Source organism: Neofelis nebulosa, chromosome 5, assembly GCF_028018385.1.
Source record: "Neofelis nebulosa isolate mNeoNeb1 chromosome 5, mNeoNeb1.pri, whole genome shotgun sequence".
In the NCBI taxonomy this organism is placed as follows: domain Eukaryota; kingdom Metazoa; phylum Chordata; class Mammalia; order Carnivora; family Felidae; genus Neofelis; species Neofelis nebulosa.
In genome coordinates, this window is record NC_080786.1 from 157601638 (window position 1) to 157626393 (window position 24756).

Consider the following 24756-nt stretch of genomic DNA (forward strand, 5'->3'; position numbering starts at 1 on the left):
CAGAGCCCGACGCGGGGCTCGAACTCACAGACCGCGAGATCATGACCTGAGCCGAAGTCGGCCGCTTAACCGACTGAGCCCCCCAGGCGCTCCGGGTGAAGGACATTTTCATTGCTTCCTGCTTTTGAGGGTTATGAACAGGCTGCCACAAACATCGTGTGCAGGTTTTTGCAATGCAGCGAGTTTTTATTTCTCCAGGGTAAGCACCTAGGAGTGGCGTCGCTGGGTCACAGGGCAAGAGCCTGTTTAACGTGATAAGAAACCACCAAACTACAGGGCGCCTGGGTGGTTACGCATCTCTCGATCTCGGCTCAGGTCATGATCGCACAGTTCGTGGCTCCAAGCCCTGCATCGGACCCTGTGCTGATAGCACCGAGCCTGCTTGGGATTCTCTCCCTCCCTCTCTCTCGGCCCCTCCCCTGCTTGTGCACATGCTCTCTAAATAAATAAATAAATAGCAGCCAAACTGTTTTGCACAGTGGCTGTGCCTTTTTGCGTACCCTCCCCCTCCCAACAGCGCGGAGAGCCCTAGTGGCCGTGTATCATTGGCAGCACTTGAGGCTGCCGGCTTTCTGTTAAACAGTAGCCATTCTAATCGGTGAGCAGGGCTATCTTCCTGTATTTGCCTCTGCATTGCCCTGATGACGAACGGCGTCGAGCATCGTTTCACGTGTTTATTTGCCATCCATGCGTCTTTTTGGTGTTTCTGCAAGGGCTCAGGCCCCTCCCCTTTGTAGGTTTTCTTGACATTGAATTTTGAGAGTCCTTTATGCACTGCGGATGCATACGGTGGACCCCCGGCTAACACGGGAGTTACCGTCAAACATTTGTGTATAACTTTGACTCCCCAAGACCTTAACTGTTTCTTGCCTGCTGTTGACCGGAGGCCCTACTGATCACGGACACGGTCGATGGACACGGATCTGTATGTTGTGTATCTCTTACCAGCTTTTTTGAGGAGCATTCAGAGTTAATACGGGTAAAGTCCAATTTATCAATTTTCGTCTTTTTCAGACCATGCCTTTGGTATTAAACCTAAGAACTCCGCCCAACACACGGTCACAATGTTCTCCTGTGTTTTCTTCTGCAAGTTTAAAACGTTCACATTTTACATTTAGGCCCAGGATCAATTTTGATTACGTTCTTACACTGAGCGTAAGGTATGGGTCAAGATTCACTTTTTTTTTTTTTTTTTTTTTTTGCATATGGACATCTAGATGTTCCAAACACACTGTGTCACTGATGTGTCAGAAATCAGTTGCCTGTTTTCGTGTGGGTGTGTGTGTCACTCCTGTTTCATTAATCTGCACGCTTCTGTCCCTTTGCCGACATCACATTGTCTTGATTACTATAGTTTTAAAGCAGATCTGGAATCAGGTGGTGAGCTCCACCAACTCTGTTCATCATCTTCACGTGGTTTGGGTAGTGGAGCTTCTTTGCCTTTCCAAATACTTTTAGAATTAGCTTGTTCAGATTGACAAAAATCTCTTGCTGGGATTGCCTTGAATCTGTGGATCAGTCTGGAGGTAACTGACGTCACGACAATTACTCGACCGTAACCTAGAACATAGTCGAGCTCTCTGTTTATTTACGTCTTGTTAAATTACTCCCATCAGTATTTTTTATCATTCTCATGCACACATTCTGTGAGATTTATACCTAAGCTTTCATTTTTCATTCTGTTGTAAATCAAACTTTTAAACAAAAATTTTCAGTTTCAATTCTTTATTGCTATTATCTACAAATGAATTGGGGCTCCTGGGTGGCTCAGTCGGTTGAGCATCCGACTTCAGCTCAGGTGGTGATCTTGTGGTTTGTGAGTTCCAGCCCCGTATCCGGCTCCTTCGGATTCTGTGTCTCCCTCTCTGTCTGCTCCTCCCCTGCTCACACTCTGTCTCTCTCTCTCAAAAATAAGCAAAACATTTTTAAAAATTAAAAAAAAAAAGAAATGAATTAACTTGGGGGCACCTGGTGTCTCAGTCAATTAAGCATCCAATTTTGGCTCAGGTCATGATCTCGCAGTTTGTGAGTTCAGCCCCACGTCGGGGTCTGTGCTGACAGCTCAGAGCCTGGAGCCTGCTTCAGATTCTGTATCTTCCTCTCTCTCTGAAACTCCCCTGTCTGTGCTCTTTCTCTTTCTCTCAAAAATAAATAAACGTCAAAAAAAAATTTTAATAAAAAAAATAAACGAATTATTTTTTATTATTTTAGGCTTACATACTTCAACTTTGCCAAACTCTCTTATATTTCTAGGAGTTTTTTTGTTTATTCTTGGGGGCTTTCTATGTGGATGATCATGTCCTCTGGGAGTGGAGACAACTGCATTTCTTCATTTTCAATATGCATGCGTTTTATTTCTTTTCCTTGCTTGTTGCACAGGTAAGGCTTCAGCGTGATGTTGAACAGGAACAGTGAGAGAGGACATCTGTATCTTCTTCCTGATCTTTAGCAGAAAGCATTCAGTCTTTTACAATTAAGTATGATGTTGGCTGTAAGTTTTTCATAGATGCCTTATATCAGGTTCAGAGTTTGTTCAATCGTTCCTAGTTCACTATAAACTTTAAAAAAGTTAAACAGGAGGGAACACTCCCCAACTCATCTTATGAGATTTATAATCCTGTGACAACAAAGCCAGGCAAAGACACTACAGGAACAGAAAACTACAAAACAATATCCCTTATGAACATTGATGCAAAAATCTTCCATAAAACACTAGCAAATTGAATTCAGCAGCAGAGTAAAGGAATTATGCACCACAACCAAGAAGGACCTATTTCTCGAATTTAAGGGTGGTTCCACATATGAAAACCAGTCAATATAATAGCCAACATTACCAGAATAAAGAAAAAAGTGCATGATCATCTCAATTGATGCGGAAAAAGCATTTGAAAAAGTTCAACACCCTCTCACGATAAAACACTCAACAAATTAGGAGTAGAAGGAACTACCTCAACAAAATAAAATATATATGTGAAAATCCCACAACAAACATCATACTCAACAGTGAAAGACTGAGAGCTTTTCCTGTAAGATCAGGACAGACAGAGATGCCCACTTTCACTGCCTCTATTCACCACAGGACTGGAAGTTCTAGGAGAATAGTTAGAGAATAAAATACAGTAGCTCAAATTGGAAGGGAGAAGTAAAATCATCTCTGTTCACAGGCGCTGTGATCTTATTTGTAGAAAACCCTAAGGACCCGTTAGCACTAGCAAATGAGTTCAGAAAGACAGCAGGATACAAAGTCAAAATTCAGTTGTGTTTCCATACATTGCTAATGAACAACCCCAAAAGGAATGTATAAAACAATTCCATTTACAATTGCACCAAAAAAGAATAAAGTAAAATGAATTAACAACCATGGAGGTGAAAGAGCTGTACAACGAAAACTACAAAACATTGCTGAAACACAGTAAGGAAGACAAATAAATGGAAAGGCATTCCATGTTCAAGGATTGGAACACTCAATATCGTTACGATATCACTGTCATCTCAGGCAATCTACAGATGTAACACAATCACTACTGTGATCTCAGTGAGGTGTTTTACTGAAACCTAAAACCCCATCCTTAAATTCATGTGGAATCAAGGGATCTTGCATAGCCAAAACAATCCTGAAAAAAACAACAACAAAGCTAGAGGACTCCCACTCCTTGATTTCAAAACTACAAATCTATAGGAAGGCAAACCATAAGAGACTCTTTTTTTTTTTTTTTCAACGTTTTTTTATTTTTTTATTTTTGGGACAGAGAGAGACAGAGCATGAACGGGGGAGGGACAGAGAGAGAGGGAGACACAGAATCGGAAACAGGCTCCAGGCTCCGAGCCATCAGCCCAGAGCCTGACGCGGGGCTCGAACTCACGGACCGCGAGATCGTGACCTGGCTGAAGTCGGACGCCCAACCGACTGCGCCACCCAGGCGCCCCAAGAGACTCTTAAATACAGAGAACAAACTGAGGGTTGACAGGGGAGGGGAACGGGTGATGGGCACTGAGGAGGGCACTTGTTGGGATGAGCACTGGGTGTCGTATGTAAGCGATGAATCATGGGAATCTACTCCCAAAGCCAAGAGCACCCTGTACGCGCTGTATGTTAGCTAACTTGACAATAAATTATGTGAAAAAAAAACCACTACAAAGCTACAATAATGAACACAGGGTGATACTGGCATAAAAACAGACATACAGACCAATGGAATAGAGTCCAGAAATAAACATATGAGGTGAAATCATTTTTGAAAGAGCGCCGAGTCCATTCAATGGAGAAATGACAGTCTCTTCAGCAAGCGGTGCAAGCAAAACTGACTATCCCCAGGCAGAAGAAGGTAAGTGGACTCTTACCTCACACCATACACAAAAATGAACTCAAAATAGACCCATGACCTAAAAGGAAGACCTGAAACTATAAAACTCTTAGAAGAAAACACAGGACAAAAGCTTTGCAACATGGGATTTCGCGGTGATTTCCTGGATGTGATACCAGAGGCACAGGCAACATACGAAAAATACAAAAAGTGGCCTTCACAAAAATTGTAAATATTTTGCATCAGAAGGCAATACCAATGGAGAAGAAAAGGTAACCTAAATAAAATGAGAGAAAATATTTGAAAATCATGTGATAAGAAATTATATATAACACGTGTGGAGAATTCCCAAAACTCAACAACAAGAAACAAAACAACCCAATTTCAAAATGAGCGAAGGACTTGAATGGACATTTTTCCAAAGAAGAAGTACAAATTACATGACCTATAAGCATGTGAAAGAGGTTCCACGTTACTAATCACTAGAGAAACACAAATCAAAACTACAATGAGAAGCCACCTTACGTCCATAGAATAATATAGAATATATATTATATTATATAGAATATTCACGCAAATAGAAACACAACGAGGAGATAACATGTAATCTACATATGTAACAAGGAGAAAATAAGTGTTGATGAGGACGTGGACAAACCGAAGTCCTTGCGTGTCGTTAGTGGGAGTGAGAAAAGGCCCAGCTACTGTGGAAGCTTGTGTGGTGGTTCTTGAAGGAGTAGCAACGGACTTACTCTATGGTCCGGGGATTATACTGGGAATATGCTCAGAAGAACTGCAAGTAGGGATTCGAAGAGAGATGCTTGGACACACATGTTCACAGTGACCCCGGTGCCCTTAGCAGATAGATGGATGAGCAGATGTGGCCCATCCATACCGGGGAACGTTATTCAGCCGTAAAGGGAAGCAAGTCTGACTAGAACACGGATGAGGCATGAGGACACTGGGCCGAGTGAAATGTGATTCCACTTATGTGAGGAGCTTCAGAGACAGAAAGCAGAAGCGTGGGCTCCAGGGCCGGGGAGGGGACACGGCAGAGCACAGAGGGTCTCAGGTGGGGAGACCGCTGGGACGGGGCCTCTTCTCCAGCACTCTGACCCCAACACTGTCTGCCCGGGCTTTTCCCAAGGCCATCTATGGAACTCGGGGTCCTTGGAGTTCCGTGGGGTTCGCCCTCCTGCACGGGGGCTGGAGATCCTGTCCAGGTGGTGAGGGTACCAACAGTGACAGGAACCTTGCTTATCTCCCTCACGAGTGCATTGGTTCCACGCGTCTTGGGCCCGGGATCTGACACCCTTGCTTCATGACCTTGTCAACTTTCAGAGTTGGCCCAGGTGGGAAGGAATCCCGTCCCTGTTACCCCATCTTGGCTGGAGCACTGCCTCCCCCGCTCCATCACCTTTCTGCTAAATGGGTAGAGCCCGTGGGAGGAACACAGGACGACCCCAGGCCCATAGAGGATGTTCTCCCTATGGGAGAACTCCCTGGAGCACCCAGACCCACTTGTCTGGGGCCTGTTTGCCCAGATGGGGCTGTGGGTGGAAACGGGCCAGGGGCTGAGAACCCCCAGACCATGACCCGTGTGCAGGTGACCAGCCTGGGAAGCCCTGAGCACTGGGCCCACCGGCAGAGCTTCCTGGGCCAGGGCGTGAGTCCCACCCGTGGCCCTGCCCACACGAGGTAGGCCCCGCCTCTGGGACTGCTCAGTCCCTCCTTCCTAGAAATGTTCGTGGCTGGAGGAGACCGTGTCTGGGCAAAACCCTGGGGTCTCCGCACCCCCATGAGGGTCAGATGAAAGGAAACAAATCGGCCGGTGAAGTGAGTTTATTGGGCTTCCTGAAGAGGTGCTGACAGGTTAGGAGTCAAAGCCAAGTGACCCAAGCAGAGAAAGGGGGCAAGAAGGACCGGTGACCCAGAACAGGTGCAGGTGCCTCCTGGGAGCAGAAGCCCCAGGAAGCTGCGGGGTCAGCAATCCTGGGAGGCAGGAGGTCAAGGTCAGGCCTGATGGGTGGCCAGGAGGACCAGAGTCACCAGGTGGGACCTGAGCCCGGCTGGCCCTTGGGGGCACGTGCCCATCAGCAGCAGGACTGGCCCGAGGCGGGGCCGCAGCAGGCAGGGCGGGGGCACGCAGGGCGGCAGAGCAGGGATACACTGGAGGAGGGTCTGCAGCAGGGGCTGGGCTGGCAGCAGGAGGGGGCTGAGCAGGGGGAGTCCTCGCAGCACACAGGGGTGCAGCAGACGGGCTTGCAGCAGACAGGGGTGCAGCAGGTGGGCCTGCACACGGGGCGGCAGAGCAGGGACACGCAGGAGGAGGGTCTGCAGCAGGGGCTGGGCTGGCAGCAGGAGGGGGCTGAACAGGGGGAGTCCTCGCAGCAGACAGGGGTGCAGCACACGGGCTTGCAGCACACAGGGGTGCAGCAGTCTCCCTGGCAGGGGGAGGAGGTGCAGCAGGACGGCTGGCAGCATGAAGAGGTTGTGCAGGGGGAGTCCTGGCAGCAGACAGGGGTGCAGAAGGCGGGTCTGCACACGGGACGGCAGAGCAGGGACACGCAGGAGGAGGGTCTGCAGCAGGGGCTGGGCTGGCAGCAGGAGGGGGCTGAGCAGGGGGAGTCCTCGCAGCACACAGGGGTGCAGCAGACGGGCTTGCAGCACACAGGGGTGCAGCAGACGGGCTTGCAGCAGTCTTCCTGGCAGGGGGAGGAGGTGCAGCAGGCGGGCTGGCAGCATGAAGAGGTTGTGCAGGGGGAGTCCTCACAGCAGACAGGGGTGCAGCACACGGGCTTGCAGAAGACAGGGGTGCAGCACACGGTCTTGCAGGAGACAGGGGTGCAGCAGACGGGCTTACAGCACACAGGGGTGCAGCAGACGGGCTTGCAGCACACAGGGGTGCAGCAGACGGGCTTGCAGCACGCAGGGGTGCAGCAGTCTCCCTGGCAGGGGGAGGAGGGGCCGCACAGGAGGGTCAGGCGGGGGGCCGGGGCGCAGCACGGGGGCTCGCAGCAGCTCTCTGGGCAGTCGTCCACCTGCCAGGAGGAGTCGGGGCAGGAGTCCGAGGCCCCGGGCAGGCAGACGCGGCTGCCATAGCTCAGGTCACTGGAGCAGACGGACAGGGTGGACGCGGCCATGGCGGGGGCGGTGGGTTGGAGGAGGGAGTGGGTGTGGGTGTGGGTGTGTGCGTGAGGAGTGCGTATGTGTGCCGGGTACCCTGGGACGCCATGGCTTTTATATCTGCCCCGGGCTTGTGTTGTCCCCACAGGAGCCTCACCCCCTTCCTTGTTGGTGTGGTGCCAGGTCAGGGAAGCCACATTAGATGAGTCAGTTGCCCAGGAGGTTCTGATGACCGCCTGACTGGGGTCTGGCCCTCGGGGAAGCTGGGGTCCCTGTGGGGAGTCAGGGAAGTGGGTGTCCGTGCCTCCCTGTGGCAGACGGCCGTGACGGCCCCCCATGGGGCTGCTTGTGGCTGCACCGGGTTCCGCGGGTTACGTGGGAGAAAGGTGCAGACCTGCTCCCACTGCCCCAGGAGGCCCAGGAGGACATCAGGTCCCGTGGAGGGGGGCCACGTGCTGGGCGGGAGCAGAGGGCAGCGTCGCAGGCACCTGGTGCCACTGGGAGCCTGGGGTCGTTGGTCTGTCATATGCACACCCGCGGCCGAGGTGCGGGGGTGTGGCCGCGGGGCGCAAGGGTCCCAGCACACAGACGGCAGCCCCAGGAGGGAGGCAGGCAGCCGGGGCGGGTCTGTCTCTTTCGCCCATGGGTGCACGGTGCTCCCATGGGGGAGGCGGTGTGGGTGTCACGGAAGCAGTGATGACAGCACAGGACAACTCTCAGGGATTTTGGCGATTCCGTGGCATTGACGGGGATCTGGGCAGTGCCCTGGTGTAAGCTCGAGGGGTGACGGGGCAACAGCAGGGGACAGCGTCTTGTGCCACCCAGGAGGCAGACGGTGGGTCTGCAGGATCCTGCCCTGGCGTCGGTGTCCCCCTGATAGAACCCAGCAGTGAAGCCACGTGGGCCTGGGGGTTTCTACGTGGATTTGTTTGAAATTATAGATTCACCAGAAGTTATAAAAAATTATACCGGGAGCTCCTGTCGCCCTTTACGCATTTCCCTCAGTGATGGCCGCTTGTGTAACGGTAGCACAAGTCACAACCAGGAGATCGGCCACCCAAGATCCCACCACATTTACCCACATCGGTCTGTGTGTGTGTGTGTGTGTGTGTGTGTGTGTGTGCATCTCAGTGTGCGTGTGTCTCTGTGTGGGCACGCATGTGCCTCTCTGCAGTGTTCGTATTTGTGGATCATACGGCCACCGCGGTCAGTGTGGGTGCGACCGGAGGCCCCCTCCAGCGCCCCTGACGGCCACACCCCACACCCAGCACATGCATCCCTGGCCGCGCACACCCGCCTCTCCACCTCTACTCCTTGGCTGTACCGAGGCCGTTGCCGAAGTGGAATCACGCAGCAGGCCACTGTCGGAGGTTTTCTCGTACTTGGCTCCCTTGAGACGCAGGCACGGTTCTGTGGTCCGATGTCCTGTGCCGCTTTACGGTTCGCCTGCTGAAGGACGGGCGGGCTGCGGGAAGGTTCTTACGGACACATCCAATGTCTTTAATAGAACGGGGCTGTTCGGGTTATGTATTTCCTCTTGAGTGGAGAAATACATTCTTGTCCATTTCACTGGGGTTGTCGAATCCACGCACGTCACGTGGCTCATGATGTCCCCTTATCACACTTCCTGGGGGGTCCGGGGGGCCTCCAGTGAGGCTGCTCCCCTCATTGTCCGTGTCAGCGATCGGCAGCTTCTCTGCCAGTACCTTCTTTGCCTCTCCCTTCCTTCTCTCTCTGCAAGGAGCATTAAGGGACTAGAGGGGGACACTGTGAAACTCCACGACAGGTCTGGGTTCGTGGAGGGGCTGAGATGCAACCATGGGGGTCCCAGGGCGCAGGACCAGTATGCTGCTTGGCCATTCAGTTTCCATCGATATTTCACTCACGCACAGGTGGCCTTCAGCAGGTGCCCGTGCCCTCCACGCCCCATGGCTGAGCACAGCACCCCCTCACCCCAGGACGATGCCCCAGAGCACACAGTGTGGACAGAGAGATCACATCTCCTGAAGACTGCGCGAGAGTGATGGACACTCGTGGATCCACAGCAACGCTCAAAAGAAGACGTCAGGCAACGTGGGATGCAAGAAGGTATGGTCCCAGTGAACCCAGAACAGAAAGCCATCGTGTGCAGGTGGGGGTGGGGGGGCGGGGCGGGAATTCAACGTCTTAGGAGAAGACCCTCAAAATAGCACTAATGACGATGTTGGTGACATTAGCTACCATTTTCTGAGTCAGTGGGGGCTCTGAGCATTTCACATCTGGTAACCCACTTAATTTTCACATCAACTAAGTGACACGTCATTCCATACTGCGAATGAACAGAGGAGGGAGCCTGGGCACAGAGAGGTTAAGCAACCTACTCAAGGTCACGCAGCCCAACGTGGCTGACGCGGGACTGAAGCCAGCGCATACGGGATCTACGCTCTAACCAGGACTTCCTCATTCCTAAGAAAATGGTGGAAGACAGCAAGTGTTCAAGGAAATTGAACACCAAGCAGCTGGATTAAAGACTCACAACAGAGGCAGGAAAGAGCAATCATGTCAGCAGTCGGAAGGACAAACGCTGGTGGTACCCCCAAAACACAAGAAAACACCCACAGATGTGGTCAGACAGCATGTAACGCACGGACGGGGTGTTCAGCTGAGACCAAACGCGATAACCCAGTGGCCAGAGAGGGAGAGGAGCAGCTAAGATCAAAACAACAGTCAAAGAAATTAAAAAAGGGTTGGGGGGGGGTGCCTGGGTGGCTCAGTCGGTTAAGCGTCCAAATGTTTTTACAAGTTTATTTTTCTTAATGTTTATTTTGAGACACAGAGAGACAGAGCATGAACAGGGGAGGGGCAGAGAGAGAGAGGGAGACACAGAATTGGAAGCAGGCTCCAGGCTCTGAGCTGTCAGCACACAGCCCGACATGGGGCTCAAACTCATGGACCGTGAGATCATGACCTGAGCCGAAGTCTGACGCTTAACCGACTGAGCCCCCCAGGCGCCCCCTCTTTTTCACTTTTAAATGCGGCTGCTGGGATGGCTGTAATACATATGTGGCTCGTACCATGTTTCTGTCAGACGGTGGCCCTTCGGATGATCCCAGAAAGCTGAAAGGCGTGGGGCGCGGCCAGATGGTGGGAGAAACACCCAATTCCGTCTCAAGGAGGAATTTCTCACACCGTATCATTGATTCGTGACTCGACCAGTTGAAACACAAATATGAAGGGAGACTTAGACATTCACTAGTGTGACTGAAAACAGGATGTATGTCTTTCAAAACAGCAGGGAAAATAGAAGAAAAACATCCATGGTGGGTTTTTTAAAGACAAGAAGCAGCAGAAACAAAAAGAAAATGACAGCAGGCAGGGCTCAGCCATCGGTTTCGAAGGACATTTCATCTATCAGGGCAGGGCGCCTGGGGGGCTCAGTTAGTTAAGCGTCCAACTCTCGACTTCGGTTCAGGTCATGAGCTCACGGGTTGTGGGTCTGAGCCCCGAGTCGGGCTCTGCGCTGACAGCTCAGAGTCTGCTTGGGATTCTCTCTCTCTCTGCCTTTCTCTGCCCTTCCTCCACTCATGTTCTCTCTCTCTCTCTAAGATAAATTAACTAAAAAAAAAACACCCAAAGTACATTTCATCTACTATTTTTTATTAGACAACAAAACTCTCGAAACGGTTCGTCATATCAAAACCCAGAAAGATGGTGGTACCATCACGACCCCAGGAGCCAACAGGGCCTTGAGGAGTGCTTGGCCGTGTGTCGCACTCAGCTGCCTCCCGCCTCCCGCTGAGGTGCCGCTGACCCGGAGTGGGGACCGCCTGCCTCCCGCACGTCGGGGGCTCACTGGGCAGCTCTCCCTGCCGCCCGCCCTCCCTCGGGGGCCCTCCGACTCTCCGGTCAGGTCGTACACACCTGCCGTGAAAACCACGAGGGACAAATGAAAAGACACCGTGGCTGACAGGGAAGGGCCCCTCGAGAATTAAGGGTCCACAAACGACAGGGACACACACACGGTCCTTCCTGAGAGTCGGGGCGTCACGGGGCTGCGCCTCACCTCCGGGAACCCGTGGGCGAGCGGGGGCTGACCACCGTCCTGCTGGTGGTCAGAGCCACAGACAGAGAGCTGCTCACGGCCAGAGGGTGCCGGGCGCCCCGACCCTTTCTGTGCCTGCCCCCCCTCCCCGCCAGCTTGAGAAGCCTTCAGCTGGTTCTAAATGAAGGAAGAAAAAACCTGATGGAAATCAAAGGGCACCGATTGCAGGAAGGCACGTTGAAACTTGAAAACAAGCGAGTGATTTAGCACACTCCTCCAGTGAGCCCCAGGTGATGTCCTGCGGGGTGGGTGCCGGCTGCCCGGCCGTCCGTGAGTGTGGGGCCAGCTGTCCCCGTGAGGCCCGCACACCTGACGTCCGCGGCCGCGAAGGCTCGGGCCCTGCTGATCCACTCGGGGCTGCTGGCTGTTCACAACCGCTTGAAACGCTGGATTTCGGGTGCAGGTCGGTGAGACTAAAGGTGCCCTTCCTCTCTTCTCATCCCGGGGAAGCGCCCCTGCTCTGATCCGCAGCACTTTGCAGAACCCAGAGTCGCTTCGGGCCCCAGGGCACGTGCCAGTCTGGCCGACTGGGACTCGGGAGCGAACGGTTCTGGGGGTCGAAGGGACCACAAGTCAGCGGCAGGCGCCCGCCAGGGAGGGCAGAGGAAGAAGGGGAGGAGGGGTCTTCAGGGAGAAGCAGGACGGGGCTGGGCGCCTGGGCCGTCCTAGCAGGGAGGGTGGGGTGGGGGCCAGAAGCTGAAGCTCAGTGAGATGGGGCAGAGGAGGGGAGGGGCGGCGCCCAGGGAGAGGCCAGGCTGCTGGGTGGGTGGGTGTGGCTGTTCACCGAGCGACTTGGGGACCGGGGACGAAGGACAGGACACGCCCTGCACCACAGTGGGGGGGCATGTTGGCATCCACAGGGATCCCGGGTGACTGGCCGGCCAGCCATCCAGGAGTCACAATGTTTTGTGCCAGGAAACGCTCCCCAAGGGACACCTGCTTCCTTCTGACCGCAGGTTGGTACATCACAATGTTGCCAGGCATGGTTTCCCTCGAATGTGGCCAGAGGGCTTGTGAGGCCTCCCAGACGTGGCCCCTCCTCACTGGGGATCATCCGTGGCCCAGGGCACGTGCCTGCTGGGCACCGTGCCTGTAGGGCCGGTGGGAATCCCTCCTCCCCATTTCTTCCAACAAGGCGACCTGCCTGAACACTTGAAATCCTGAGGGGACAGCCCAATGAGACCCACCATTTTCAGTACCCCAGACCCTGGGCTGTTGGTCCGGGGAGATGGTTAATTTTATGCATCATCTTGGCCAGGCCATCATGCTCAGTTGTTTGGTCAAACACATACAAACATTGCTGTGAAGGCCCAGACTGGTATTTACATTGGTCGGCTCTGAGTGAAGCAGATTATCTGCCATATGGTGGGTGGGCCTCACCCAATCAGTTGAAGGACTCGGAGCACAGACAGAGGTCCCCCAAGAGGTAGCCGGGGTCTACCAGCAGACCATCTCTGGGCTCAAGCTCCAACATCAGCTCATCCCTGGGGAGCCTGCCCTGCAGATTTTGGACTTGCCGGCTCCCGCACTCACGTGAACCTATGCCTCAAAACCGCCGCAGGTTTACGCACACATCCTATTGGCTGTGTCTCTGGAGCATCCTGACCGACACGGGCTCCCGTCATCACCGCGCACAGCACTCATGCTCCCGGCATCTTCACACAGAGGTAAGCGCTCGCCCCTGTGCCGAGGGCCACCGGAGAGTGGCTGGCACCATGCATGCCCCCAAGGCAGAAGCTCTATTAACCGGGCCTCCTTTGTCCCTGGCAAAGGCTCAGGGCCCGACAGATGGCCCTCTGTCCCTCACTGGTGAAGGGCTCTAGGGGCCTCCCAGGGGGGCAGGCTTGTGGGGCTGCCGGGGGACAACCAGCGCAGGAGGCCCAGCAGGGGGTGCGGGTGGCCGCCCTGCCCGACGGTGCTATTGTGATGGACGCGACTCCAGGCTTCTCAGAGAAGCCCCGCCCGCGTGCAACATCGCAGCCCTTCCCTGCTGGCCGAGACGCGCATTCGAGGCCTTCGGAGGGGCTGACAGTGAATTTATTGGTTAACAGATAGGTCGCTCACGTAGGACAGGACAAAGTGACCTCAATCTGGCTATGATAGAGAGGAGGACACCGGGTGACACACAGGGCCCTCGGGAAGCTGCAGCTGTCCCAGGGAGCCAGCCCGACAGTGAGGGCTCAGCCTTGTCTGCTGCGGTGGGCACCTGGGGGCAGAAGGAGACCCCAGACTGGGCTCGAGGCTCCAAATACTTTGGGTGGGAGTCCCAGTAGCAGTGGGGGGACGTGCCCATCAGCAGCAGGACTGGCCCGAGGCGGGGCCACAGCAGGCAGGGCGGGGGCACGCGGGGTGGCAGAGCAGGGACACGCAGGAGGAGGGTCTGCAGCAGGGGCTGGGCTGGCAGCAGGAGGGGGCTGAGCAGGGGGAGTCCTGGCAGCAGACAGGGGTGCAGCACACGGGCTTGCAGCAGACAGGGGTGCAGCAGTCTCCCTGGCAGGGGGAGGAGGGGCCGCAAGACAGCTGGCAGCATGAAGAGGTTGTGCAGGCGGAGTCCTCGCAGCAGACAGGGGTGCAGCACACGGGCTTGCAGCACACAGGGGTGCAGCAGATGGGCTTGCAGCACGCAGGGGTGCAGCAGTCTCCCTGGCAGGGGGAGGAGGGGCCGCATGACAGCTGGCAGCATGAAGAGGTTGTGCAGGCGGAGTCCTCGCAGCAGACAGGGGTGCAGCACACGGGCTTGCAGCACACAGGGGTGCAGCACATGGGCTTGCAGCACACAGGGGTGCAGCAGATGGGCTTGCAGCACGCAGGGGTGCAGCAGTCTCCCTGGCAGGGGGAGGAGGGGCCGCAGGACAGTTGGCAGCATGAAGAGGTTGTGCAGGGGGAGTCCTCACAGCAGACAGGGGTGCAGCAGAGGGGCTTGCAGCACACAGGGGTGCAGCACACGGGCTTGCAGCACACAGGGGTGCAGCAGACGGGCTTGCAGCACACAGGGGTGCAGCAGACGGGCTTGCAGCACGCAGGGGTGCAGCAGTCTCCCTGGCAGGGGGAGGAGGGGCCGCACAGGAGGGTCAGGCGGGGGGCCGGGGCGCAGCACGGGGGCTCGCAGCAGCTCTCTGGGCAGTCGTCCACCTGCCAGGGGGAGTCGGGGCAGGAGTCCGAGGCCCCGGGCAGGCAGACGCGGCTGCCATAGCTCAGGTCGCTGGAGCGGACGGACAGGGTGGACGCGGCCATGGCGGGGGCGGTGGGGCTGCAGGAGGCGGTGTGTGTGTGAGTGTGTGTGTGTGTGTGTGTGTGTGTGTGAGGAGCTCCGGCTGTCTGTCGGCTTTTATACCTCCCGGCTGTGTGTTGTCCCAGCAGCAGGCTGAGTGAAGCTCCCCTTCCTTGTTGGTGTTTGGTGTTCTGCTGAGTGCTCACTATGCTGCTTCCCAGTCCGAGAGCCGCTGGCTTGTGAGGCTCTTGAGTGGACCTCAGGCCATCCTGACCTGCGTTCGTCCCGGAGGAGAGACAGTAGAGATGCTTTGATGCTTTTGCGGAGACCGTAGCAATCAGGAGATTTTCTGGAGGTGACAGCCCGGGCTCCATCCCGTGGGGGACTGCCCGTGTAAACAGACCTTGTCTCCAAGGGCAGGGACGAGGAGGGGGGCAGTCCTGGAATCTGGGCTCTGAGCCAAGGGAGGGAGGCCCAGCTGAGGACAGGTCTGGCGATGCTCGGCCGGCCTGGCCACGGGGCAGGATGCACCGTGTGGGGTGATGCCGCTGTTTGCAGTGGGAGTAGATTGGACTCGCTCTCCCGGGAGGGAGTCCTGGGGCAGGTGTGAGGACAAAGTGTCCTGGGGGCAGAGACTGGCTCACAGAAGGGGCCAGGGTCACAGGCGTGGGCTAGCACCGTACGAATGACCGTGAGGGGCGATGTGTCTGCTTCACCGCCTCACGCCCCATGCTTGCTTCCACACCTGAGACCTGGTGAGCACATAACACCCCACGTGGCCCCTCACGTCCTCGCGGACACTCGGCCATGGTACTCTAAGCTGCAGGCCTCCGGCGGGGGCTTGTGGGGCCCAGGGGGCTTCAGGGTTTAAAGCCTCACTGACCCCTGATGGATGGGACTGGGGGCTCTGCCAGTCAGCCCTCAGTGGACAAATGTTATTATCTCAAAGAAATAGTGGCTTAAAACTTACCGAATCTATTGAAAAACTTTAATCTACACATCCAGGAGGCTCGACGCACTCAAATAAGTTACGCACAAAAGACCCGCAGACACACACGTCGCGGCGAGGGTGCAGATGGCAACGTGGATCCACAGGAAAATGGGAAGAGAACCAGAAATGATGAAAAGGCCAGGAGAGCAAAAGCCTTACATTTCATCCTTGTTTTCCTTTCTTCTCGCAGCTTCTTCAAAGTCATAAAAAGCATTAGGCAATAATTACAACAATACATTATTGGGTTTTTTTACATGGACCGATGGAGTGTGTGTTAACAGCAAGACCACGAAAGGGGACAAGAAGGGACAGCATCCCATACGAAAGGGACAAGAAGGGACAGCGTCCTGTATGAAAAGGAGAATGTTTTTATGTCACGGGAGTGGAGCTGGTATAAATCAGAAGCTAATTCGGCTAAGGTAAAATAAACACGCGTAAGCCCTAGAGAGCAAACACTAGGAAAAACTTTTTTTTTAAGTGAAAAATCATTAAATAAAAAAACCGCCTGAGAAAACATTCACTAAGTGCACAGGAACGTGCCAACGGAGGACGAGAGGAACGCGGGCGGGCGACGCGAGACGCAGAGGGAGTGGAACCGGGTGGTAGCAGGTGCTCCCTCCAGCTGCGGCTGGTTCTCCCCGCGGGCGGCGGTCACGTGATGGAAAATCGCCGCTCACGCTGGATTAGCAAATGTTGACGCTTGGCTTCTGGGGGCTAGAGTCAGGTTCCTGTGAGCCCCTGGTCTCATTTTCATCAACCGATCAATACAGAACGCCGTTTCATGTGTGTCCAGGAAAAAAACACAGCGTCTCCCTTCACCCGCACATAACGCTCCTGACGCCAGCTGCGTGGGTGCCCCATGATTAAGTTCCATTCCGACACTCCCCAGTGCTAGCGCAGGCCCCAGGTTAAGGGTGCGGGCCACGAGACTGCCCCCACTTCAGAGGCCAGCCACCGGTAGTAGGTGCCCAGCTACCCACAACGTCTGCCTGACTTGGCTACAGAACGGAGGTTCCTGTGACCTCCCCCTCGGGTTTATTACTTTGCTAGGGAAATAGATGAGCTCTATTGCTGATTTGTTACAAAGGTTATTTTAAAGGATACAGATAAACAGCCGCATGGAGGGATGCGCAAGGCGAGGCCTGTGGCGGGGGGCGGCGAGTACAGGAGCTTCTCTCCCTGTGGAGTTGGGGTGCGCCACCCTCCTCGGCACATGGACACATTCACCAGACTGGAAGTTCTCAGAATTCTGCACGTTGGGGTTTCTACGGAGGCTTCCTCATGCGGGCACGATCTGTCATTAACTAAGTTTCTAGCCACTCTCCCCTTTCCTGAGGATGGGAATGGAGCCTACAGCATGAAGCTTCTAACCAAAGCTTGGTCGTTCTGGTGAGTAGCCCCCATCCTGAAGCTAACCCAGAGTCAGTCACCTCATTAGAACAGAAATCATTCCTACCACCCAGGAAGTCCCAAGGCATTTAGGAGCTCTGTGTCAGGAACTGGGGTCAAAGACCAAATATTAGCAAGAACCAGGGACAGAAACACATATATTTTATTATACACATATTCTATATATCTCAACATACATTATTATTTCACAGTGAATATCTAGCATTCATTGCTGATTCTCTGAACTCACCTCCAATTGCAACATAACTCACACCCGAAGGAAACTTATTTAACACATGTATTTTCTCCAAGAGGCACACTGCAGCCTCCTTGCACAATGAGGCCATGTCAAGCAGTGACATCACCAAAAGAAGCACAGGATCATGGAAAATGTGGCACTAAATAGACAGCACAAGACACCTGTTTGACTTCCACTGGGAACCTGTGTGTGGGGACACCCAATGTTTTGCTGCTCAATGCACGTCCATGAAACACTGTGAAAGCACTGTGAGTATTGACTTTGAGATTACAGATCAATTTTAGTGAGTAGCTGAAGTTGCAAATGCCAAATCCATGAATAATGAGGATCAATAATAACATCAATTGTGAATGAATTAAATAATACAATCAAGGGGAAGATTGTTAGACTGGATAAAATTGAGATTCAACGATATACTCATTATAGGAGACACACTTTAGAGTCAAAGATACAGCTAGACTGGAAGTAAAAGGATAGGAAAAACATATGCGACCACCAGCCACAAGAAAATATTAATATTTACTAACATCAGATAAAGTAGACTTTAAAACAAAAATTGTTACTAGAGACAAAGAGGGATATTTTATAATGATAAAAAAGTCAATCCATGAGGACCATGTAACAATTATAAACATATATGCAAATAATAACTGAGTACCAAAATAGACAAAGCAAAAGCTGACACACATAAAGGAAAAAAATAGACCATTCAATAACATTAGTTGAAGACCTCAATATCCCAATTTCAACAATGGAAAGAACAACTGGAGAGAAGATCACCAAGGACATGAAGAGTACTATAAACTAGCAAGACCTAATGGACATCTGTAGGACACCCCAACCAACAACAGCAGATGTACGTCCTTCAGTAATGCACATGGCACATCCAATAGGACAGAGCATAGGCTAGGCCATAAACAAACGCCAGTACGTTAAAATGGATACAAAAATGCAAAGTATGTTCTCTGACCACAGGGGAATGAAATTAGAAATTAGTAACAGAAAAGAAATTGGGGGAATTCATAAATATGTGGACACTAAACAACACACTCCTAAATAACCAAAAGGTCAAAGAAGAATTCAAAAGGGAAATCATAAAATACTCTTAGGGGCACCTGGGTGGCTCAGAAGGTTGAGCGTCCGACTTCAGTTCAGGTCATGATCTCACGGTTTGTGGGTCCGAGCCCTGCATCGGGCTCTGTGCTAATAGCTCAGAGCCTGGAGCCCGCTTCGGATTCCGTGTCTCCCTCTTTCTCTCCCCCTCCCTGCTTGTGATCTCTCACTCTCTTTTTCAAAAATAAATTTTTAAATTTTTAAAAATTAAAAAAATACTTTTAAATGAATGAAAGTGAAGATCGAAATACTAGAACTTACAGGATGCAGCTTCTTAGAGATTTACAGCTGTAAGTTGCCATATTCCACTTTCGGACATGGCAGACAAGCAGAAGGAAGGAAATGATAAAGATCAGACGATAAATAAGTTAAACAGAGAATGGAAAAATAATACAGAAACGTCAATAAAGCCAATAAAACTGGTTCTTTGAAAAGATCAAAAAAATTGACAATCCTTCAGCTACATTGATCAAGGAGAGAGAGACAGACGGAGACACCGAGAGAGAGAAGACTCAAATGGTGAGAATCAGAAATGAGAGAACAGTGCTGTCAGCCTTTACAGAAACAAAGAGGATTATAGAGAAATGCTATGAACAACTGTGTGCCAAGAAATTATATACGTTAGATGAACAGACCCTTAGGAACAAAATGACTGTCAGACTGGTACTCTAGAGGCTGTAGAACATCATTTTGTTGCATTAAAGAAAATATGAATCCGTGGGAAAACACCCCCGTTTAAGGATGAGAAGACCTGGGGCGCCTGGGTGGCTCAGTCGCTTAAGTGTCCGACTCTTGATTTCGACCCGTGTTCGGGTCACAATCGCACGGGTTTGTGGGTTCTAGCCCTGCTGCGGAGCCTGCTTGGGATTCTCTCTCTCCCTGTCTCTCCCTGCCCCTCCCCTGCTCCCTCCCTCCCTCTCTCAAAATACATAAATAAACTTTAAATACAACATAAAGAAAGCCACTTGTATAAAAGCTGCTTCCCGGAGTCATGTAATTTGAGTCCCCTGGGTAGCGCTATCTCGGTGATAGGACGCGTTCACCACATGCTGTGTTTAATCCCCTACGTAGAAGCACTAGGATAAAAGACGTTTCTGCAACACAAGTTTTACCCGAAGAAATAATCACTGAGCACAGCAGAAAGTAAGAGATGAAGCGGACAGCACAGCCAGTCCGTGGGCGGTACACACGTCAGAGTCGTCCAGAGTAGAGTCCTCGCGTCCAACTATTGGAGTCGTGTTCAGGACAGTAGCTGACAAGACAGAGGCTTTACGCTGAGAAGTGGAATTTATGTAAAGCAGAAGAAAACAGAAATTATAGAAAGGGGAAAATGCAGCGAATGGAGTAGAAAACTCGGCCGGCTTGACGGCAGGAAAGAGAGGGTCTTTCGTGAGCAGACGTCACTGACGCATCGGGGAGTGTCGCCTTCCACAGCGCAAGCCAGCAAGGACCGTGACTGGGGGCGGAAGGGCCCTCCTTTCCTAACTGAGGACTCTGACCTGGTCACACGCCTATGAAGTGCACTGTCCTGGGCCCCACGGGGAAGCAGCAACGGGCCCCTGGGGGCCTCACCTTGGGGGACTTCCAGCCTGGTGGGGGGATGGGAATGTTAGCTGGATCTGAGGTGGATGAAACCACAGATCGCAGGTAACCACGTCCAAAAGGGCCTCTTCTTACTGTTTTATTGTCTACATTTCCCGTGAAGAGACGGCAAAGTAAAAACTCTAAGCATCATCCCTAGCCTTCGACGGTTCAGCCCACCAGAAAAATTACCATTGCAGGAATTACCGGTACGAATTCCCAGCAAACGGTGCCTCAGGATCTGCTTGCACACACACTGTGACGGGGACCTCACTACCTACCGAGTCCGGCCACTCTTGACCCTACAGATACCGTAGGAGTCTCTGGCTGGAGCCTGGCCACAGTCTGGAGCGGCCGTGCCCGCTGTACGCGGGGGCAGTGAGGACATCACAAAGGAACATGAGTAAAAAGCATCACTGACCTTAGGGGGAAGATTGGGAACTTTCAAGGTTATGACGATCGAAAATTCTTCAGGGAAGAGGTCGCATTGGAAGAAAATCCTCGATGCGGGGAAGCTCATGGCGTGGGGGGCGGCGGCCGAGAGCTGGAGTCCTCGCACGCCATTCGCCTGTGTCACCCTGATTCCGCCCGCAGCGCCATTTGGAGGGAGGGCCTCTGCCAGGATGTCCAGGGGGCGCAGGTCTGTGTCAGGGAAACCACACGTGGGTTATGCGGGTGCTTACGGGGTGCCTGGCGCGGCAGGCTCTGAGCCCTCATGGGGCCCCTACGAGTTTCCCCTTGAACCAGTGGGGAAACTGAGGCCCCGAGGGTTGAGACGGCAGTTGAGTCTGCGGCGACCCCTCCCCCCTCCGCCAAACCCCGGAGCACATCCCGTGCTGCCACTGTTTCCCAGTTGATGGCCGAGCCCTGTGCTGGGCGAGCCAGGGGACAGAGGACGGATGAGTCCCCTCGGGGGCTGGGCTCCAGGAGTTCAGGGACCCTGGAACGTGGAGCATGGCATTTCCTGTGGCCTCAGCGGGGCTCTGTGACTCGTGTCCCCACGTGCTGTGGAAGGTAGGGCCGCCGTGGGACGGGCACTGCTCCTCATACAGCCTGCAGAGGGGCAGACATGCTCCCGGAGAGCCTCCGTCCTACAGCTCAAGGTCGTCAGAAACACAGCTGAGGGGCTGGCCTGCCTCAGCTGAGGCCAGATGATGGGAAAGGAAAATGGGGAGCCCGGAGGGGGGCACCTGTGCCCAGAGAGGCTGTTTCTGGACCAACTCACAGGGCCCGGCCTCCAGAAGGGAGGTGCCGGCTTGGAGTAGAGCCCGTGGCTGCCGCCCGGACCCTTCCCGACCCGGCCATGCGAGGTCAGCGGGCAATGACAGTGGAGGCTGACCTGAGGTCCAGTGTGGTCTGTCACAGGTGTCCCTCCCTCCTTCCCTACAGGAGCCATGGTCCCTTGATTCAGTGTCCTTCCAGGAGGGAGAAGCTTCCCTGGGACAGGAGGCCCCATGACCGGGGTCTTGAAGGGCTTTCTGTGCTGTCGCAGCCCGTGAGGCCCACGGCACATACCCGCTTGCATTGGTCTGGGACATAGTGGCCTGTGTCCTCTCCCAAGTGCAAGGCCTGTCCAGGACAGACACTGTGGTACCTCCATTTCCCCAGAAGTGTGTGGCCAGCCCCTGGTCTATCGTCATTGCTGGATAAATGTCTGCCACACTGATGTGAACTGGGCAGGGAAAGCGGGGTACCCTGCAGAGGGTCTTGAACATGGGTTGTGCCTGCCGCCACAGGCTGAGAGCCTCGAGGGACACAGGCTGTGTCCGCCGCTCATGGTGAGGGCGTGGGCAGAGAAACAGCGGCAAGAGTAGCTTGTGGCAGGTGCTGGGACCCAGGAACCCGGACCGCCTCCCGTGAGCACACAGCGCCACTTTGGGCTCGTGGCTGGCTCCAAGTAGATGGACATTCAGCCGTCACTGACCGGTCCTCTGGTTTACCAGGGGAACAGCTCTTCAGAGCAGGGTCGCCGTCACCAACAAAACCCAGAAAACTTCAGCGGTGACTGCCGCCCCTCTGGCTGGCTCTGTCCTCACGGGCGCTCGGCACACCTTTCCTGTTGTACGGGTTCCGAGCCCAGTCCCCGCTGGCAGGGACAGACGGCTAATATTTGGGGACGGTTGCCAGCTTCCAGGCGCCCCTGCGGGCTACGTCCACCTCATGCACACCTGGCCCAGGCTGGTGTCGCACAGAGGACGTGACCGATTCCCGGTGCCTGGAAAAACCTCGAAGGCCTTGATCAGGGTGCAGAGGAAGGGCACCCAGCCCTCTGTCTGCTCTCTGAACGTGAGTGAGGACACCGGGTGACCAGTCAGAGTGGAGAGCTCCTTCCCAGCGAGGCTGGGGAACATCACTCCCTCTCCTGAGTCACATGGCCACCCACCGCAGTCACACCGGACCAGACCCCAGCAGCTGGGACAGACGTATACCTACAGTTCTCGGGCAGCCCACAAAATAATCCAGAAAACCCAGGGACACCCTCCCTTAGGGTTGAACCAGTGATCCTCCGTGAAGCAAGGGCTGTGGCTTGGGGGGTGTGGGGGTCTGGAGTCACTTCCAGCCTGTTGGGGGACGACATGATCACGACTCCCCATTTCTGTGAGAAGCAGAGTCTGGAGGCAGCACCAGTGAGAACGGTGGGTGGCGACTGATGCATCTGAGAGGGGCTTTGCTGTTCCCTAGCTGGACCCCTTCTGAGGACAGGGCAGGCTGAGCTCGCAAACCCTGCCCCCGCCCTCGGCCAGCAGCCCCGTCAGTGGCCACCCCCTGCAGGGCTGAGCAGCCAGGTGGCCTGGGACCAGGACCCGTGAGGACAGGGCACATTTCCCCCCCCTCGGATCAGAGGGACGTAAGAAGGAAAGTCTGAAACAGGAGTTCAGAGGGCAGGCACCGGGTGCAAAGAAGAAATGACAAGACAGCGAGCCGCGGGCCTGTGGTCCGGAGTCGGGGAAGACGGCTCCCAAGCGCTGCTGGGTTGCAGCGCTGAGTGCCATCAGGACTTGGGGGCCAGGCGGAGGGGGCAGAACGATGGGCACCCCAGTATGGATACTCCGGCTCCCTAATGCCCCCAGCAGGACACCGAGCAGGGCTGTGCCCCCGGGGCTCACAGGAGGGGAGCCCGGAGCAGCCATTGCAGTGGGGACCATGGACCTGCCCACGCTGCCCAGGAGCATGGAGCACGACCCAGATCACACCTGCCCCCTCCACCCCCTCCACGCCCCCCACCCCCCCATGGGTTTCACCGTCAGATCCCTGCCGGTCGCTGGTCAGGAGGAAGCGTGTGCACGGCGGGTGGGGGCCAGTGGGGCGCGAGAGGGGCCTGAACTGTGTCGGGAGGACAACGACGGATGCCTCTGGGGGGCGCTGTGAGGAGGGGCGGGTATATCAGCATTGTCACTACTGCTCCCGTGTTACAAATGGCACGTGGAGAGCCGGGAGACCATGGGCTTCTTGGAAAGAGCGGCGCTAGAACTCCCTCCTGGAGAAGGGTCTGCGTCCCTCAAGGGTCTGCACGCCAAGGGCAGGGGTTACCCCTGAGGCAGCTTTGCGGGGGGGCAGGGTCCCAGACCGACTGTAGGGAGGAGACTGGCATCTCAGGGGTCGGGGCGAGCCTGGGCTCCGGGACCTAACCCTGACGAGGCCTGGGGCAGGAGGGGCACCAGGGTCGGACTCCAAGTCCTCTGGGGTTGTGTCGGGGTGGGGCCCCTGGGCGGTGTGAGGCTCTAAGGAAACACTGTGCCCCACATTCACCCCCCAAAACGCCGAGAGACGCTGGGTGCACGGCCCCGCCTGCCGGTTTAGGCCGAGGCCCCACCAGGCTCTGGCCCCTCGTTCAGGACACGCGCGTCTGCCACCAGGCAGGCCGCCAGCACCCAGGACGGGCCTCGGCCCGGCTGCGCCCCGGACACAGGCAATCGGGGTGCGTGAGCAGCACGGGGAGCCCCGAATCTGGCTGATCCCCCAGCGAGCCCCTCCCTCCCTCCGTTGTTTGGCTAAAGAGCCTCTTCCTGGGCCCCCTCCCCCCACTGCCATGCAGACGCGCAGGTTTCACCGTGCGACACACGCTCGGTCCGCGGCCTCCGGGTCTCCACCCCCGCCCCGCGTGCCGTCTGCAGCGCGGGCGGGGAGTTCCTGCCTCCCTGGAGGTGTTCCCGCTGGAGGCAGGGAGGAGGGGTGACCGAGTCTACAAGAGGCAGAGCCACCGCAGGACCCTCAGACGCACACGGAGACGCTCGGCAAGTTAGTTCCAACCAGCGGGACGCGCACGCACCGCAGCGCCCTCCTCCGCCCGGAGGCTGCGTACGCGTGAGGGCCGCGACCACGTCACGTGCCGACCTTGACCCTGCCGCGTGCCGCCGACCGTGCCCACGCCGCGCGCTGACCACGACCACGCCGCGTGCCGACCGTGACCACGCTACGTGCCCATGGCCACGGGACCCCGACTCCCGGCCTCCACAGCAGCCGGGCAGCAGCCGGCCCCGAAGCCGTCGGCCCAAAGGAGCCGGGACTTGGCCGACGACTGACCCCCTCCCCCAGCCCCTAACAGCTCACGTCGGAGGCCGGGCTTCACCTTGGCTGCCTGCAGCTTCCTCACCGCACGGTCTCCGGGCTGCCCAGAGCCCAGGAGAAGTTTATTTCCAGGAATTTAGGTTGGGGTATTATAAGTGTTGCTCTGTGGGACAGTAAGATTGTATAGCCATC

The 24756-nt window shown here is 55.0% G+C and overlaps 4 protein-coding genes across 4 annotated transcripts in view; all 4 read right to left on the reverse strand.

Annotated features, from left to right (window-relative positions):
* Nucleotides 1-24756, reverse strand: part of TSPEAR (thrombospondin type laminin G domain and EAR repeats) — a 155723-nt gene that overhangs the window by 31823 nt on the left and 99144 nt on the right. Inside the window, exon 2 of the mRNA XM_058732219.1 lies at nt 20477-20697. Coding sequence (XP_058588202.1) covers nt 20477-20697 — 221 coding nt within the window. The remainder of the gene's footprint in view (nt 1-20476; nt 20698-24756) is intronic.
* The window catches only part of LOC131512953 (keratin-associated protein 10-12-like), a 32557-nt gene continuing 13932 nt past the window's right edge, over nt 6132-24756 (reverse strand). The window contains exon 2 of the mRNA XM_058732212.1: nt 6132-6356. The gene's annotated coding sequence lies outside the window, so the exon portion shown is untranslated. The remainder of the gene's footprint in view (nt 6357-24756) is intronic.
* LOC131512947 (keratin-associated protein 10-12-like) lies at nt 6398-7479 on the reverse strand. The gene has a single exon (XM_058732203.1). It carries the CDS (start codon nt 7445-7447, stop codon nt 6398-6400), a length of 1050 nt encoding a protein of 349 aa, XP_058588186.1. The 5' UTR covers nt 7448-7479.
* LOC131512950 (keratin-associated protein 10-6-like) lies at nt 13531-15185 on the reverse strand. Its single transcript, XM_058732207.1, has one exon. The coding sequence runs from the start codon at nt 15094-15096 to the stop codon at nt 13804-13806; it is 1293 nt and encodes a 430-aa protein (XP_058588190.1). The 5' UTR covers nt 15097-15185; the 3' UTR covers nt 13531-13803.